The sequence below is a fragment of the Rhizomucor pusillus genome, assembly GCF_041956525.1.
Source record: "Rhizomucor pusillus strain CBS 183.67 unplaced genomic scaffold VTP01scaffold_4, whole genome shotgun sequence".
Classification (NCBI taxonomy): Eukaryota; Fungi; Mucoromycota; class Mucoromycetes; order Mucorales; family Lichtheimiaceae; genus Rhizomucor; species Rhizomucor pusillus.
Genome location: NW_027192146.1, coordinates 639,610 through 657,445, shown reverse-complemented (window position 1 = coordinate 657,445; position 17,836 = coordinate 639,610). Strand labels below are relative to the sequence as shown.

General features: G+C 43.6%; 8 protein-coding genes across 8 annotated transcripts; 6 read left to right on the top strand and 2 right to left on the bottom strand.

Moving 5' to 3' along the window:
• Positions 1–85: 85 nt before the first annotated feature.
• On the top strand, positions 86–455 carry VTP01DRAFT_7561 (uncharacterized protein; the record flags this gene model as incomplete). The annotated part of the gene is made up of 3 exons (XM_069386586.1): positions 86–203; positions 273–343; positions 411–455. 3 exons carry the CDS (start codon positions 86–88, stop codon positions 453–455), a joined length of 234 nt encoding a protein of 77 aa, XP_069242026.1.
• A 2,083-nt stretch (positions 456–2,538) lies between these two features.
• Positions 2,539–4,522, top strand: VTP01DRAFT_7560 (uncharacterized protein; the record flags this gene model as incomplete). Its single annotated transcript, XM_069386585.1, has 5 exons — positions 2,539–2,618; positions 2,699–2,787; positions 2,855–3,003; positions 3,067–3,565; positions 3,630–4,522. The coding sequence occupies 5 exons, from the start codon at positions 2,539–2,541 to the stop codon at positions 4,520–4,522; spliced, it is 1,710 nt and encodes a 569-aa protein (XP_069242025.1).
• Positions 4,523–4,693: 171 nt separating this feature from the next.
• Positions 4,694–7,926, top strand: VTP01DRAFT_7559 (uncharacterized protein; the record flags this gene model as incomplete). The annotated part of the gene is made up of 13 exons (XM_069386583.1): positions 4,694–4,900; positions 4,971–5,027; positions 5,090–5,188; positions 5,251–5,455; positions 5,508–5,872; positions 5,926–6,420; positions 6,476–6,603; positions 6,661–6,880; positions 6,938–7,066; positions 7,129–7,278; positions 7,339–7,470; positions 7,530–7,694; positions 7,753–7,926. 13 exons carry the CDS (start codon positions 4,694–4,696, stop codon positions 7,924–7,926), a joined length of 2,526 nt encoding a protein of 841 aa, XP_069242024.1.
• A 494-nt stretch (positions 7,927–8,420) lies between these two features.
• VTP01DRAFT_7558 (uncharacterized protein) lies at positions 8,421–8,897 on the top strand (the record flags this gene model as incomplete). The annotated part of the gene is made up of 1 exon (XM_069386582.1): positions 8,421–8,897. One exon carries the CDS (start codon positions 8,421–8,423, stop codon positions 8,895–8,897), a length of 477 nt encoding a protein of 158 aa, XP_069242023.1.
• A 792-nt stretch (positions 8,898–9,689) lies between these two features.
• On the top strand, positions 9,690–11,265 carry VTP01DRAFT_7557 (uncharacterized protein; the record flags this gene model as incomplete). Its single annotated transcript, XM_069386581.1, has 7 exons — positions 9,690–9,949; positions 10,010–10,199; positions 10,266–10,484; positions 10,548–10,599; positions 10,663–10,787; positions 10,852–11,054; positions 11,112–11,265. 7 exons carry the CDS (start codon positions 9,690–9,692, stop codon positions 11,263–11,265), a joined length of 1,203 nt encoding a protein of 400 aa, XP_069242022.1.
• A 586-nt stretch (positions 11,266–11,851) lies between these two features.
• VTP01DRAFT_7556 (uncharacterized protein) lies at positions 11,852–12,915 on the top strand (the record flags this gene model as incomplete). The annotated part of the gene is made up of 8 exons (XM_069386580.1): positions 11,852–11,918; positions 11,986–12,044; positions 12,106–12,192; positions 12,260–12,332; positions 12,393–12,504; positions 12,576–12,660; positions 12,723–12,798; positions 12,860–12,915. 8 exons carry the CDS (start codon positions 11,852–11,854, stop codon positions 12,913–12,915), a joined length of 615 nt encoding a protein of 204 aa, XP_069242021.1.
• Positions 12,916–13,031: 116 nt separating this feature from the next.
• VTP01DRAFT_7555 (uncharacterized protein) lies at positions 13,032–13,957 on the bottom strand (the record flags this gene model as incomplete). The annotated part of the gene is made up of 4 exons (XM_069386579.1): positions 13,032–13,271; positions 13,340–13,505; positions 13,576–13,676; positions 13,760–13,957. 4 exons carry the CDS (start codon positions 13,955–13,957, stop codon positions 13,032–13,034), a joined length of 705 nt encoding a protein of 234 aa, XP_069242020.1.
• A 1,134-nt stretch (positions 13,958–15,091) lies between these two features.
• VTP01DRAFT_7554 (uncharacterized protein) lies at positions 15,092–16,879 on the bottom strand (the record flags this gene model as incomplete). Its single annotated transcript, XM_069386578.1, has 5 exons — positions 15,092–15,144; positions 15,209–16,217; positions 16,279–16,601; positions 16,671–16,790; positions 16,849–16,879. The coding sequence occupies 5 exons, from the start codon at positions 16,877–16,879 to the stop codon at positions 15,092–15,094; spliced, it is 1,536 nt and encodes a 511-aa protein (XP_069242019.1).
• Between the last annotated feature and the right edge of the window lie 957 nt (positions 16,880–17,836).

Sequence of the window (17,836 nt, the reverse complement as noted above, 5' to 3'; positions counted from 1 at the left end):
TTGGCTTGCTGGGATTGGTCTGCTGGTTTTTCGGTTCCACCTCTCACCTTTCACTGCTACTTTACAGCCCATATATACTTGTACAATGTCGACCAGCGCAGAAAACGTCAAGGATCAGGTCCAGGAGTTCGTCGAGATGCCTCGCCAATTTCTCAAGGATGGTTATCACTTTATCAACCGATGCCGAAAACCTGATCAGAAGGGTACGATGAGGTGATGATACAAACGCGTCGGTGCAGATTGCTAACTGCCAATCCTCTTGCCACATGCAGAATTCCTCAGAATCACGCAGGCAGTCGCTATGGGTTTTGCTGCGCTTGGTGCTTTGGGCTACTTTGTGAAGGTCAGTATTTTGCCAACGATTGAGATGCGATCAGGTATATCTAAAGGTACCGATGCATTGATTTCAGCTTATCCACATTCCTATCAACAATATCCTCGTCGGATCCGCCTAAGGGAAACCTTTGACTTATTCCACTTCAAGCTCACCTACCACTTTCCCGTAAAAATTATAAATAAGTAAACTTGCTTTTGCATGCTCCGTTCTACTGTAACGTGAAAAGCGAACCTACAATTGCATTCAATTTCAGGAGTGCTTCGATCCGTCTAGTACTTTGTTCTCTATAAAATTTGCCATACTGCTCTATCTTAACTTGATCCTAGTCATCCGTAATGGATGCTCGGCAACAACTATGAAAGACCTTCAATGTTGTTCATTTCTTATCACAGAATGTAAGATTGTGGAGAAACTGATGATAACAAAAAGCAGTGCCTTAGTTATTTATAATGAACGATATGCCGACAGAGTGTGTTACATAGCTCAGTACTGATAGTCCTAGCAGTACGAGAGGTATAGCCGCGTATCGAAGATTCCGGGATGAGGCGACAAGGCAATGATGTTCTACAGTTACGGTGTGTAAAGGTTAGACTCTAAAGCAAGCACGAGGCCAACAAATTACTTCTGTTAACAATGGGTAAACTCAAGGGCATCGAACTGTATATGCAGCTTATATTAGTAGTAACTTTTAATTACATACAATACATTGGTCAAAGCTGGTTTTGATGTGCATGAAGAAGAATTATATCATAACCAGTTGCTGAAGCCGTACTAGTTAGACGCTATATTTGAAGATGAGAATAAGGAGCAGCAAGGATGGAAAAACAGCCCTTGTGTAATTGGTCTCGGTATCTTTCAAACTCGAAACTCGATACAACATACTGTGGATGTCAATGTTTTCTGTACATATACACATGAGAATGAACCCGGTACATAAAGTTTTGCATGCCAGCGTCGCAACATCTATTTCCAGTTATCATATTCTTCAGAAATCACTTATGAGATTAATCAGCAATGTTGTACATGTAACAACTTCCTTCTTAGGATGCATTGGACTCTGCAACGCTTCCCTGATATTCCTAGCTTTTCCTTCCGTACATATTGCTAAATGTCTATAAACTCTACAGTGTTCCATAACCTTTCTGTTTTGAAACTATCATTAATGAAGATTACCGATATCATTATGTAGATATTTCGCTGATCCGAAGATTATGCACATTGATAGATGGACGAAACCATCAGTGGCAAGATAGGCAAGTCACTGTACTTCTGTGTGCATAAGGGTGCAGTTATGGTTAACAAACAATATACGTATAGGAACCGAATGCGCTTTTTACACTCAGAAGGATAACATATATAAGCATTTCTCTATTCCATGTTCCCTAGATCTGTAACTGGTGTCAACTGAGCAATACTTTAATATGTTTCTTAAGGTCTTATCAAGTCGAAGCACAGTTCTTGTGGAGAGCTTGTGAGCTCTGCCAAGGAACGTGTTGGTAATGGCATATCACACAATAATTCGTTTCATTCTTTTGTTATCTAGGTTGCACAGCATCCAGCGCATGGTAGCTTTTTGACATATACCATAAGTCACCTTTTGGAGGTTGTGCTTCTCTGTATCCCGTCACCCTAGCCAATTCGATACGCACATGAGCAAAGCCAGGCAGTTACGTCCACTATATAAAACTGCTGTCAAAATCGATGAGACCTATCAATCTTAACCTTTCTGTAATGATCCTTTGTTTCAAGTACTTGTTCTCCCGCCTGCTGTGGGTCCCACCCAAATGCGGTTTCTGGGGAAACCTGCGATCGGATTTGAGCTTAACCCATTTAAGGAAAGAACTTGCCGTGAGTCACCAGGTGACTCATTTGACTGGCTGAGGTGTCATCCAAATTTGTGGATCGCAAACTTCAGTCTTAGATCTCTGTGGTAATCATAGTTGTAATAGTAAAGAATAAATATATATTTGGACATTCATCGAGCATACTTAACAGCTTGAGGATGTCCTGAGAGACCAAGAATTATTCAAGCTTGGAAAACAGGGAAAAGTGGAGAAAAAAGTTTGAAAGGCCGATGGATGAGCATTGGAGCAAAGGATTTGATCCGAATTTGAATTTAGATTTGCGATAAAGAAGTCTTTCAACGGCGACCCGGAACCTGAAAAAAATTCCATCTTTCTCCTGTTTTACTCACTCACATTATGTGTGGTATCTTTGCTGTATACAACTACCAGGGCGATATTGAGAGCTATCGCCAACGCGCCCTCTACCTGTCAAAAAAGTAAGCCCTGAAAATTTTTTCTGCTGCTGGAAAGCCTCAATCAGATCTGACGTTGGTGTGTCTCTCTTTCTTGCAAACAGAATCAGACATCGTGGTCCCGATTGGTCTGGCTGCTTCACCACTGGCAACCACATTCTTAGCCACGAACGTCTCGCCATTGTTGGCGTAGGTAGGTGAAAATCTCAACTTGCGATCAAAGGTTTCGCTCGGCTAAGCATTTTCGCGTTTTATTGCAGATACTGGCGCTCAACCTCTTGTCAGCGACGATGAATCTTTAGTTTTGTGCGTCAACGGCGAAATTTACAACCATAAGCAACTTCGACATAACCTTAAGGAAAAGCATGTCTTCAAGACTCACTCTGACTGTGAAGTAATTATGCACATGGTAAGCCATATCATTGAAACAATTGATATGATTGCAGGTAGATATTAATTGATTGATAATTAGTACAAAGAGATGGACAAGGAGCTTGTACAACAGTTGGATGGCATGTTCTCGTTTGTTCTTCTGGATGTTAAGCGCAACCGTATTATTGCCGCCCGTGACCCCATCGGTATTACTACTTTATACTACGGCTGGAACTCCCAGATGCCCGGTACTGTGTACTTTGCTTCCGAATTGAAGTCGCTTAACGAAGACTGCGACAAGATCCTTGCATTCCCTCCCGGCCACGTTTACGACTCTGAGACTGGCGAAACAACTCGTTGGTTCAACCCTACCTGGTGGGACGGCGATCGCGTGCCTTCTAACCCAGTTGACTACAAGCTGTTGCGCGAGACTTTGGAGCGTGCAGTGCGCAAGAGATTGATGGCTGAAGTTCCATATGGTGTGCTCCTGTCTGGTGGTTTGGATTCAAGTCTTATTGCCTCGATTGCGGCCCGTGAAACCGAGAAGATCGCTTCCGGTGCTATCAGCCAATACAACGATGACGATCGATTTGATGAAAGTAAGTCAGGATAATCTATTATATACGTCAAGCCGTTTTTAAGACTTTGTATTTCCAACTGCAGGCGGTCCTACTCTTTGGCCTCGTCTTCACTCCTTCTCCATCGGTCTTCCGGGTTCGCCCGATTTGATCGCCGCACGCGAAGTTGCAAAGCATCTCAACACCATCCATCACGAATATACTTTTACCATCCAGGAAGCTTTGGATGCAGTTAGCGATGTAATTTACCATTTGGAAACTTACGATGTTACCACCATTCGTGCATCCACGCCTATGTACCTGCTCTCTCGCAAGATCAAGGCTATGGGTGTCAAGATGGTTTTGTCTGGTGAAGGTGCTGACGAAGTCTTTGGTGGCTACCTTTATTTCCACTCTGCACCCGATGATGCATCTTTCCATGCCGAAACTGTGACTCGTGTCAAGAACTTGCACTATGCTGACTGCTTGCGTGCCAACAAGGCCACCATGGCCTGGGGTCTTGAAGCCCGTGTACCTTTCCTTGACAAGGGTCTCTTGGAAATTGCCATGAACATTGATCCCAAGGACAAGCGTCCTAACCTCGCTGAAGGTCGCATGGAAAAGTACATTTTGCGCAAGGCGTTCGATACCTCTGACGAGCCTGGCGTTAAGCCATATCTGCCACACAACATCCTTTGGAGACAGAAGGAGCAATTCTCTGATGGTGTTGGTTACAGCTGGATCGATACCCTCAAGGAAGTTAGCTTGACAAAGGTATCCGATGAAGAGTTTGCCAATGCAGCTGAGAGATGGCCCAAAGACACTCCTACTACCAAAGAAGCATACATGTACCGTGCCATGTTCGAAGCATGGTTCCCACAAGAAGCATGCACTGCCAGCGTTGTTCGATGGATCCCCCGTGCAGACTGGGGCTGCCCTGAGGATCCTTCGGGCCGTGCCCAGAAGGCTCACGAGGCCGCTTACGAAAACAGCAAGTAAAAAAAAGAGAAACTTAGACCAAAAGCACAATTTGATTTAATTTAATATATGTCATTGTCCTTTTTTTCCACATGTCCTTCATTTCTTTGCCCATCACATAGAATAGATGAAAACATGTTGCGTGCTGATAAACTCCGCAATTCTCCCTGTTCTTTTCTTGTCAATGTACAAATGTCCACATCGCCACCTTTGGACAAGAAACGTCGTTGGGCTGAAAACTTTGAGACAAGCGCGGAGGGTTCAGACGCGCCACAGCCATCTAGACCCCCATTGAAGAAGCGATTCACTGCAAATGGAAGCGTTTCCTTGAATGTTGAATCCAGCGCCCAAGTAGCTGGTAACTCTGAAATCGCGATGGAAGAAGAAGAAAATGTCTTTGTAAGCTGACTAGAAGTCCAAGATTCTAAAAGAGTTCTGAAGAATTTCGATTGCTAACTGGAAATCGTAGCTTGATCATGCAAGGCTTTCTAAAGCAGCACTTCTTCGTCATATGCACAAAGCAAAGGTATGACAAAGGAAACTTGGCGTAGCTTTGATGTTTCATTCAATGCTAAGTGCTGTATTTAGGATGAAGCATTGAAGTATGAGAAAATGGCGAGTTCTGCGGAACAGAGCAGGGATGCCGTTGAAGCTAGGATCCGAGTTCTCAGAGCGCAGTTGCGTATGGTATGGTGGAATACACTGCATCGCGACTAAGGATATTCATGCTGAATATGGGATGTCTTTAGCTTCGTCTTGATTGCTTGTATACAACCAAGATTTTTCTTGATCTGGATACTGGTGATTATTCTTCCGAGTTACCAGATGCAAACGATGCAAAATTGGAACAGCTGCAAACAGAAACGAGAATGACGGCATCGCAGTTAATTGAATCTATACAGTTATGGGACTCGAAAGCTGTTCAAGTACAACAGGTACTTGAGCGAGATGGAGGTATGTGCAGATTAGTTAGCAGTAGCAGCACATTGTACTAAGTATCGAGCAGATCAAAATGTATTAAAAACATGGATGCGAGACGAAATGATGGATCTTCGATCATCAGCTCATCGAAATAAGACATTGACCTCCTATATGCACAGCGAACTCGACTCCCTTGCTGAATACGTGGAGCAATTGAGTAAAGATATAAAGTCGGCTGAAGACAAATTGGAGCAATCGCAAAATGCAGTGGATGAATGCATGGAAAAATTAATGCAAGCTGAACGGCGATACGACCGAGCGGAGAGCATGGCATCGGCATCTCTAGCAGGAGGAGACATGACCGGATTCCAATCAGCGAACCGCGCGCAATCACCGGCAACCTCAAAACCTTCAGACGATGAGAAGAAGCCGAGCAAAGATAGCTCTGAAGTATGTAGTAACAAGACAGCGTGCATTCCCAATACTGACAAACCATCGTCTAGTCGGAAATGCTCGCGGAGCAGGCTGCAAAAGCACAACTTGCAGAACATCAGCTTATTGTGGAAGCGCGGAAAAAGGAGCTTGAAGATTTAAAAGAAGAGAGACAATCGTTAGCAGATAATCTGGATCGCCTACGAAGCGAATTCTCGAGTTTGAGCGAGGAGCGTTTAATGGCAACAGAGTACTTTAAACTACTCCAACTCTCTTTAGAATTATACAAGTGCCGGTCAAATTATTTTGGAGAAAAAAAGATAAAACTTGAAGGAGAATACGACTCGTTATCTTCAGAAAGGAGGAACCTTTTGGATACGGCCAAGTCAGAAAAAGCAAACCAGAGTACAGCAATGGAAACGGAAATACGTCGATTGGAAAGCGATCTGACACGCATTCGAAAGCAACGCGATGATTTTTTAAGTACCGTCAATACCCAAATGTCAAAACGGAAGCGAGAAAAGGAATTGCATGAAGAAAGCACCTTGTCGGCAATGAAAGAACAGGTATCTTCTTTTGCTTTCTCGATTCTGAGATGTTGCTTATGAAAAATCCTACTAGGAGCGTATCACGGAACTGGATGCTCAGCTGTCAGAATTACGAAATGAATTGAACAGCAATAAGCGTAATATGGCTGGATCGTTAACTCAGAAAATATCGGAGCTATCAGAATTAGATAATAAGCTGCGGTAGGTACCAGACTGTAGAATCTTCATGGCTTCAGGCTGTACTCAGATATTATGAAGTGATATCAGATCCGCGATTGATATTCTAGGCAAGGAATCTAATTTGGAAAAATCAGCACAGAACATGGATATACTGCAAAGGCAACTCGATGTGTGGCTAAAACAAGGCGACGAACCGGTTTCTGAGCTGCGAAGGAATATTCAATCTCTGGTTACCAAAGTGGATCAGAATGCCTCCGAGTTTCAAAAGCTGTCTTTAATGGTCCAATTCTACGAGCAGGTAAATTTTGCAGATCAAGTTTGCAGCGATGTTTGGTTTATTTAGTCTTGCTTGCAGAATGAAAATCAATTATTGCAACAAATCGACCGCGTAACGGCTATATATGCGAAGCTTGATTCACAAGGTTCCAACTTGGATAAGGAAATTGCCAGGAAGAAGGAGCAGAAAGCTCGACTCCAGGCAGAAGTAAGTTGCTTTTGCTGGTTCTATGATTTGAAAAAGAAAGCTCACGAATGATCATATTACAGAAAGCAAAGTTTGCGCATACTTTTGCGTCATTGAAATCGGCAAGAGATAAGCAAATGGCCAATGTCGAGGCGTTACGGAAGACGAGTGACCAGCAACTTGAGCATCTAAAGCAGCTTGAAGAACGAGAGAAAAATTTGGAAGCACAATTGGTAAAAGATCACGCAGACTTGGAATAGCAGTCCTAGGAGATAACTGATTTGTGCCGATAGGTGGACAAAGAGAAGGAAGTGCGAGAGACGACGAAAGCTGTGGAACAGCGGAGAGTAGATGTGTGTGATTTGCAGTATCAATGTAGCGAGATGCGCGTGGAACTTGACAGCTATGAAGCCTATGTTCTCCATGTATGTGTCCACTAACGTGCCTAAACTTTTGCAATTTACTGACCGGACAATCTCCTTAGCTTCAGAAAACATTGGATGATAAAACACAAGCATTGGATGAGGAGAAACACTTGCGGCAAGGAGTAGAAGAAGAATATGCAAAAATGCAGAAAACCTGGGATCAAATAACACAGGGTGAAAACCCTGCTGAAGAGCAACTAGCAGAGGAGTGTGAAGAGTTACGGGTAAGTCAAGTGATCATCCTCCCAACCCACCTCGTAAAATCCTCAATTCCTTTGTTAGGCCCTGTTAAAATGCAGTGCTTGTCGTACGAACTTTAGGACAAGGTTGTTGGCAAGATGCATGCATACCTTCTGTAAAGAATGTATAGATGCTCGCCTGGAAACCCGACAACGACGATGTCCAACGTGCAGCGAGTCTTTCGGTATTTCCGATGTAAAGCAATTCTATCTGTAGAAACTTCATTACCTATATATGTCCGTAATCTAATGTAAAGTCATGGTTACTACCAACTGCTCCGTTACGCTGCATGCTTAGCTATCACTATCCTGCGTCACATGGTACTTTAAGTACACGGGCTCCTTAGATTCCTGCTGCTGAGATGTGAACGGCCTCTTCTCGGGATCACACTTTGCATTTGTTCAATCCAAACGAGGAGAATGATGATAGAACGCTTACAAACGTATAGTTTTTCTGGATATGGCGTGGCACTAGAATGAAACTATCGCGTGTCACAGTAATTGACTATATGAGCATATGTTTCGCATCTGTAACCCCTTATTATGCATAATGAATATACCGCCCTAAAGGTTGCAGACAAGGAGTAGAAATTCAGAGACGTACAGAAAAGGGGTCATCTATGTCTCTCTGACGGCAGCCTGTTTAAATAAGAAGCTGTCTGGGAGGTATTTTTGCTCTGTATTCTTCGTTTTTCATTCTTTTCACAATCCATGCGTTTCTTTGTTTCATCGGTCCTGATTTTCGGTGCTGTCTTCGCTGTAGCCCTCAATGCCAAGGATGGACAGGGTGCACCGTTGAACAAAGGTGAACTCGCGGACCGCGTTCGAGGCGGTAGCCTCGAGAGAAACGGCCCTCGAAACGGTGATATGACGTTGCAGCCAATTGATCAGACTGTGGCTGAAAAACGAGACACTAAAGAAGCGCCGGGACTCAAGGATACCTACGTCCAACATGTAGGTCACGCTGAAGCCTTCTTTCTAAAAGCCAATAACGCTGTCGTCCAAAATCTCGATGCGGTTGATAAGACATTGGGACTCAAGAAACAACAGCCACCGCAGCAGCAGCAGCAACAACAACAACAAGCGCCATCCGCAAATCCGGGTTCGGGACCTACTGGCAGTGAGACGAAAGGCACAGAGCAGAAGCCGCAAGAAAAGGCAGAGTCAGCTCATCCAGATAGCATTTAAGAATTATTACATTAGACATGTCGAGTATCTTAATGATTTAAACTATTTCTTTTCTATTCTCCATCTTTCCCTTTGGAAGTCCTGATTAAACTTTGGAAACAGCTTTTTTCATTTGCAAAAAAAGTCATGGTGCAACGGAGAATAGAGCGGTACCCGTGACATTTTGCCTTTCAGCAGATGTATTCATGGGGCCACATCACTCGGTCAGCAATCAATTCTTCGGATGCTGCGCAGGGAATTGGCTGTTATGCCTACAGTGTCACGAACAACTATGCACGATGCAAGATGGCAACGGCGAGCTGCATAAAATACCGCGAATACAGCTCAATGCTTTTGCACTGGCGGGAAATACACTCTTTCCAGAAAGTAATGTCGCATTTTGTGAAATTTTATAATACATTTATACACCAAAACGACGAATTGCAGCGACATTAATTCTTGGAAAAAGTGTAGTTGATGCACCGTGGGAGTGTATTGTAGACACGCATATTACATTGTGTACTTTTGCAGAATTACAGATGCTGGTTCTCGTCCATTTATAATGTACTATATGTGCATATGTTGTTTGTCATTTCGAGAGTGGGATCTTATTGATTGAATAATGATATGGCGGGGGTGGGGACCGTTGGGATTCCAAGCAACAGTCTCCGCCAACCGGATATGCTCCCCTTTGGAGAGGGATTGAATTTTTAAAACGAGGTTGGCGCCCGTTCGTTCTTGAAGGGGAAAACCCACATTTTTCTCCGTACTTGTCTCTTTTGCAAACTGGATCTCGACAAATCATTTTCGAAAATGTCGCTCAACGAGGCCGAGACCTTGAGACGTCGAGGCCAGGAAGCACAGCGGCCTATGGGTCCTGTCACCGGTCCACCTCGCATAAATCGTTCCGTATTGCCGCCTATGAGTCGCTCGCCTCTGCCGCCCATGGCTGGCCGACCTGGGCCTCCACCGCATCTACGAAACAATGGACCACAAAACAACAAACCAAAGCTTAAATTGTCCCAACTTGGTATACAGGATCAGACGCCATTCTCGAACTTTTCGAAATACGTGTATGTTTGAACATGACAATCTGTTCGTTGGGGCTGCGCATATTTATTGACCTTGTTTAGCGATCCCTCCGGCAAACTTAATTTTGCTGGCAAGGCAATCATTCACGCTGATGGCGTCGACTTTAGCAACGGCAGCAGTTTTACTATCAAAATGGACGATTTAGTCTTGCAGGAAGAACTCGGAAAAGGACAATACGGCACGGTACAAAAGGCATATCACAGAGTTACAAACGTAGTGATGGCCATGAAGGTAAACAGAAAGCAAACACTTTGCCCTCCTTTAGGAAGACTGACAAACGCTTTGTGGGGCCAAAAGGAAATTCGACTCGAACTAGATGAAACGAAGCTTCATCAAATCCTGATGGAACTGGATATCCTTCACAAGAGCACGAGCGATTACATTGTCGAGTTCTACGGTGCATTCTTCATAGAGTCATGTGTTTACTACTGTATGGAGTATATGGATTGTGGCTCGCTCGATAAATTGTACGGCGACGGTGTCCCAGAGGACGTATTGGCAAAGATTGCCACTTCGGTGCGTTGGGAAGCGGGCTGCTACCATATCGGGGGCTACGCGTACTCAATGATTGGTGCATAGATGGTCAAGGGTCTAAAGTTCCTCAAAGACGAACTTTCCATTATTCATAGAGGTAACTGCACACTCTTTCCTTTTTCTCTAAAAAGTGTCCCTGATTCTAATTTTTCGCCGTCAGATGTGAAACCTACCAATGTTCTCGCCAATCGTCGAGGCCAGGTGAAGCTTTGCGACTTTGGTGTATCTGGCCAACTAGACCGTTCGTTAGCAAAAACGAATATTGGATGCCAGAGTTACATGGCTGTAAGTCCTTGGCTAAGCTTAGTCTCCAGGGGACAAGTGTCTTGCTAACACAGGTTCCTGATAGCCGGAACGTATCAAGGCGGCGAACACGTACACGGTGTCGTCCGACGTGTGGTCCCTTGGCTTGTCGCTTGTAGAAATGGCTGGTGGCAAATATCCTTATACGTATGACAATATGTTTGCTCAGCTCAAGGCCATCGTAGATGAAGAGCCACCAACACTTCCAGAGCACTTTTCTGTAGAAGCCTGTGACTTTATCGCCGCCTGGTAAGATCCTTATCTAATAACTTACTAGATTAATCTACTCACTGACTGGCTTTGTAGTTTGCATAAAGATCCCAGCAAACGGCCCACATACGCTGAGCTTTTAGAGCATCCATTCATCAAAAAATACGAAAACGTCCAAGTCGATATGGCTAAATGGGCAAACGAGGCATATGCTGCAAGAAAATCAGCGGCTGCAAACAGCTCCCATTAAATCCAGTTACCCTACAATACCTCTGTTTCTTTCTTCTATTTTCCTGTCACTCGTCTACTACGTTCATTCCTACAAGCATTTATCTTTCTTCCCCTTTATCTCTCGATATACATATGCTTATAGCCGTTGCTGCCATCTTCTTTATCTTGTAAAACTTGTAGACATGTCAAAGTGAACATCATTTTTTACACACTTGCAAACCTATCCCATGATGCATGTGTAGCCTCAAGCCACGCATCCGATGTGCATCCAGATGCGTCCCTTTGACTTCCATGGAGCGTGACCCGATCTATCAATCGCTACAATCCCTCTTTTACAACTTTTAAAAAAGGGAGATCAAATGTAGCAACGTCTCTTTTACGGCCACGGTGGCCTTCCCAAGACCGTATTGATAGGCCCAGTTTTGGAACCGGTCTGTGAAACCAGAGGAAAAAGAAAAGAAGTACTTAAAGTTTGGCACCAGCAGCAAGAAATGCTGCCCGCGTGATCACACAAAGGCAGCATCCCCGCCCGGCCTCTGGAAAACTTCTCCGCTTTCCCCTTCCACTTGCTCGTACCTTTAAAAGATATACCCTAGTCACCAGATATGGCCAGTCCCGAGTACAGCAGCCCTTTGAGAAAGTATAAACTTGTATTCCTGGGCGAACAGAGCGGTAAGTTGCCCTCTGGCCGTACAATTGCGCTTGTTGAAATGAACTTGCTAAAGCGCTGCTGATTCAGTCGGAAAGACTTCGCTCATTACCCGGTTCATGTATGATACCTTTGACAATACTTACCAGGTATAACCGAGCATTGTAAAAGTCGGTGGGACGACTAGCAGTACTCAACAGCAATCATAAGGCTACCATTGGTATCGACTTTTTGTCAAAAACCATGTATCTGGAAGACAAGACTGTACGCCTGCAGCTGTGGGATACCGCTGGACAGGTACAGCGACTGCTTCCGAAGTGTCTTTTCGTGTATGAAAGCTTGACAGAAATCAATCTCGATACAGGAACGCTTTCGTAGCTTGATTCCGAGCTACATCCGCGACTCTTCTGTAGCAGTAATCGTTTATGATATCGCCAGTGAGTGTACCAAATTTTCCTCAACTTTATATACCTGATGGCTCACCACAACACTGACAGACCGTGAATCCTTCTTGAACACAACTCGATGGATCGAGGATGTACGTGCAGAACGAGGCAACGAAGCCATTGTGGTACTTGTCGGCAACAAGACGGACTTGAACGAAAAAAGGTAGCAGATGAAGATTGCTGAGCTTTTTTTTGTCATCTAAACCGGTCTAACTTGCTCTTAATTCTTCTCAGAGAAGTGACACCAGAGGAAGGTGAAAAGCGTGCCAAGGAGTTGAATACTATGTTTATCGAAACTAGCGCCAAAGCAGGACACAATGTAGGAGGACGGGTGGTTCTACAGTGTACAGAAAGGTTGCTTACTTTTTTGTGTGCCTGCAGGTCAAGACATTGTTTAGAAAGATCGCTCAGGCGTTGCCCGGTATTAATAATGAAAATGATGATCAAAAGGATCAAAGTAAGTTGACCGTCTCTTTGGAGCACAATGCATATACTGATCCAGGGTTGTTTTTCCGCAGTGCAAAAAGTCAACTTGAGCAGCTCGAACTCAGAAGCAAGTGGATGTGCTTGCTAAGAAAAAAGACATTGTATGATCCCTTATTACCATCATTATTACGTTCTCTTTGCAGAGCGTAGAGATCTTATATATCCTATCTAACTTTGAAATTAACTATATTCATTCGTTCTATATTACCATTCCAATTTCTGGCCTTGGTAGTCCAAGTATGCTCCATTCTTTTTGGTAGTAGCACTATCAATAACTTGAATCATACCGCTGATTGATTGCTCAGGGGTGACAGGAGCCTTTTCGCCACCCATATCTGTCTGTACCCATCCGGGGTGCATGGCAATGACGATAAAGTTCTCTTCAGCTAGCGTGCCAGCAAAGCATCTAGTCAACATGTTTTCGGCTGCCTTGGAGACGCGATACTGATGGTAGTATGAGTTAGTAAGCTATACTTTTTTCCAGTGGTCCCAGACATTCTATTAAAACTTACAGCTGCAACGGAGGATGCAGTTGTGTTCGCGCAGGAGCCCAAGATAGACGAGATATTAATGATGCGCCTAGTTTGCTTCTTGCGAAGAAGAGGAAGCAATGCTTGTGTGACATTCGACGTGCCAACAACATTGGTCTCAAAGACTTGTATGTATTCAGACCCAGGACTGAAATAAGAAAAGCTAGTATATTAGAAGGGAGATCTTTTCATGTATTATCTGTAAAGAGAATACTTGCGTGTTAAGGGCGGTGTGCTCTCGTTTTGATGCAATGCCAGAATTATTAATCAAAACGTCAACACCTTCTGGAGCCAGCTCGGCGATCTTACCGGAGGCAGCCTGTATCCATGCACACACACACGCGTTCATCAGTACATTATTCATGTCATGGCATTCTGTGCTGTCCATGTTATGATACTTGCCTTAATAGAGTTAGCATCAATGGTGTCGAGAGGAACAGCGTGGATACAGTTATTGCTTTTTACGAGCTCCTGCAACTTTTCAGACTTCTCGGGAGAGCGCGCACAAGCGAAAACTGTGTGTCCCTTTGCAGACAATTGCTTGACAAATTCAAGACCAAGACCTCGAGAAGCTCCGGTAACAACGAATGTAAGAGACATGTATGATAGCAAGCTGATGAATGTAACACGCAACCTTAAATACGAGGTTTATCTGACTTTGGCAGGCAAACCCCGAACAAGCGGACGTTTACGTAATTACACCGTCAGTTGTTTTCAAGACGACTTGGATGAAATATCTTCTCGTAATAAGAAATGCGAGCACCAAACCCATACAGATATTCCGTTTGTATATCAAAGTTCCTGTGTAACAAAGCTGCCAAAATTGATCTATTAACGATGATCGTTCCATGTGGCCAGTCCACGTACATGAACAGCGGAGAACTTTCGGATGACAAATATGACAAATGCAACAGTGAATAACGTGTCTGGAACATACGATGGAGCATTTGCTTATGCTCTAGGGTTTCAATAGCTTTTATGCATGCTGGAAGATTGCAAAATTGTTAACATTGGTTGATGATATTATGGTTTATCTCCGTAAGATTACAAACAATATAGGGTTTTCCTGCAAATGCTACTACAGACGATAAAGCCGCAACTGTAAAGGCACAGGTATGGAGAACGCAAATGATACAATATTACCAATTTTGTATTCAGTCGTTTGGTTGTAAAATGCTAGAAAGTACAGCAATCGTACCTAAGGAAAGAATCTATTGTACTTGCGTACCATAATTCATAGTAGCATTGGCATTAAAACAATAGTGTGCTACATGTCACGTGTATGCTGGTTCTTCAGATATCGAGTCGAAGTTCTACGAACTTCATCTTCAGCTACTCGTACTTGAAGAACATTGGGCTACTGTCATTAGTATTCAATGATGTAAGGAATATCCAAACTTACTTCGCATTGTTTTTAGCTTAATGTAGTCCATACATTGGCAGGATATTACGCAGACAAGGTACTGCAAAACGTTGGAAAATATGCTCTAATGCTACTATCAAATAGACAGAGCCGTTACCAGGGAAAGATATCAGCACTCTTGTACGCACCAGCATTCGTTGGGTCACTCTGTCCTCATGCGGACTCGAGACAGTTTCATCTGTTTGATATCAACGGAATCAAAGGAACAAAGGATTCGGTGTACATTGTAATTGTTGCATTATTTGGTATTTAAAAGGCAAACAAAACAGGGTATATTTCTGTACAAATGATATCAAAGAAGGGAAAAAGTGCTAGGTATCTTTGACTTCTGTTCCGGTAAAGAAACCAGAGTCAGTTAGGGATTCTGGGATGTATATGTGTTAGCGCATATGCACCTTTTGCTATGCATCGATGCGTTTGATATCTACCTTTGCGCACTGGTTTCGAGTCCTGTAAACTGGAGTCACGCTTGCATCCGATTGGGTTCCGCATTGTTGCATCGTCATACAGGGCTTGGATTAAATCTTGGAGCTGTTGATTCCATTTGGATATCCAATGTAATTCTGATTTAAGACCATCCAAGTACTGTGCTTGGTTGTTTATGAATATCTTTGCTTGCACCAACTCCTTGGCGACTCGTTGAAGATTTTCATCTTTCTGCTGGCAATGTGACACGAATTGGCTCCGCATCTCTTGCATGACACCTGTCATATGTGTCCTATACGCGCTTAATTGATTCCGAAGTTTGTGAGACATTTTCGTTTTTCGTTCTATTTCCTGTTCTTGCTGTTTTGCTGTCTCTCGGAGACATTCGGCTTGCTCTCTTTCTTCGGATAGCTGCATTTGTGTTGATTCTATTTGCTGGACATGTTGCTGCACAGCCGACTGTAGACGCTGTACCTCGTCGCTGAGTTCTTTCTGTTCGTTTTTCCATACTTCCATCTGCTTCTTGTGCTGTGCATTCATCTGCTGAATATCTTCTTGAAGTGTAGCTTTTTCATTCTGCAAAGTCTGCATTGCTGTTTGTAATTCCAATATTGCTGATTCCGACTTTTGAAGCTTATCGTCCTTTTCTTCGATTTTGCCAAGTGCTGCCGCCAATTTTTCAGATATTGCAAGCAGTTCCGCCTGTAACTGAGATACAGCTGTTTCATTCTCCTTTTTCATTCGCGTAATATCACTTTTGGTGGTTTCAAGTTCGTTGTTCAGATCTGTGATGGTAGTGGACTGGGTATCTATTTGCGATTGCAGTTCGGATATGGTGTTATCCTTCTCCGTTATGGCTGAAACTAATCGGGATTGTTCCGCGATCTGCTCTTCGTGCGACCTTTCAGCAGCTTCTTTGGACGAATGCAGCTCGTTTTGTACCTGCTCCAGTTGCTTCTGAAGCTGTATCACTCTGGGAGACTTTTCAATATTTTTCTCTAATCGATTTAGCTGAAGCTGCATGTTAGAAGCAATTCTCTAGTTACGTCAGAGTTCTCAATTGCCCACTAACTGTTTTTTGCAACGTGTTATTCTTCATTCGCATCTCCGCAAGTTCCTGTTCCTTGTTGAGAAGATTGGACTGAATGGATTCCTTTTGGGATAATGCTGCTTGTAAATTGGACTCCATTTTTCGACTTTTCAGCTGCAGTGCATCAATCTCCTTTTGCATGGCAACGCGATATTTTTCAAACTGACTAGCCATGTCGCTCATTTGACGCCGAGTGCGCGCATCCTCAGTTTTGGTAGTGCTGCTCGACGATAGCGATAATCTAGTCTCACTCGATAGACTGGGCAAGGAATGTTCGGTACTTGCATAAAACTCTCCAGAAGGTTCTGATGACGTTCGAGAATAGATGCGTGAGATGCTATAAAGGCGCGCTCGCAAGTTTTTGTATCACAAACCTATACCGTCTGGTCCAAAGCGGCTCGTTTGTTGCAGGAAACCATATCGCTTGTGTTTACTCAGTTCGTCCGCTGTCAACGGGTTGTACTCTCCAGGGCCTGGAATATAGTCTTTTGGACCTTTAAACGCGGCAAAAAATTGTTGGTGAATTATCGTTTTGTCATGCCGTCAGCTTACCGTCTTGAAATCGTTTCGACTTTGCAAACATGAGAATGAGCAATCAAGCCGATTCCACAAGCACAATAAAACCGAAAAAGTCAAGTAGTCAAGCAGGGAGGCACGAGAAAGGCGGCGCGCAGGAGAAAGAGGAGGTTCTTCAGCAACAGCAACAGATAAAAACCTGATAGAACAAAGTGGGGTTTGATAGCAATTGTATAGAAAGGAGTTGAAGAGCTGACGACAAGCTGAAAGGAAAAAAGAGACACGAGTTGGATGAGGGCCCTGAACTGGAACTTTTCAACCTGCACGAGGACCCCGCAGACACATCTGACACTTATGCACATGCTGCACTTTCAAAGCCAATCATGCTTGCAATTTCCGTCTATATTCAGCTTCATGAACCATGCGCCTGTTGCCAAATCAGTTCAATATGAACAGACACTTCAGATCGACGTATATACGTACGATCGGCGCTAGGCAAAGAAGTATATTAATTGCTCAATCATGCGTTGCTTCCATCAGTTTGGTATCCTCCTACATTCGGATTATCAAGGGCACGCGACGCGCATTACATCAAAGCCCCTTCGTATTTACATACATACCTTAGATACAAGTGTCTAGCAAGACTTTAGACTGACACTTTTACTCCAACATATCTGGTTGTAAGCGACCCTACTTCACTGGCCATTCTTCCGACCACTTGTATACTACTAGCTGCATGTGATAAAAGTTGATGGAAAATTCAGGACCTATTATTTATGCGCATTGTCTATTATCTACCTATCGCCAATCATGGTAAAAATTTTTGTCGAATGGACTCCATCAGCTCAAGGGAAAAGAGGGAGATGACGAGATTGTCAGTCAAATGCAAATTAAGCCCCTTTCTACTACATGCAGACAACAACATGAATCCGTCAGACTTCACATTTAATAACACATGAATCAAGTGCAGTTTCAAGACTCTATTATCCGCTTGCGAATCATCGACTTCGGATATTCCCAAAAT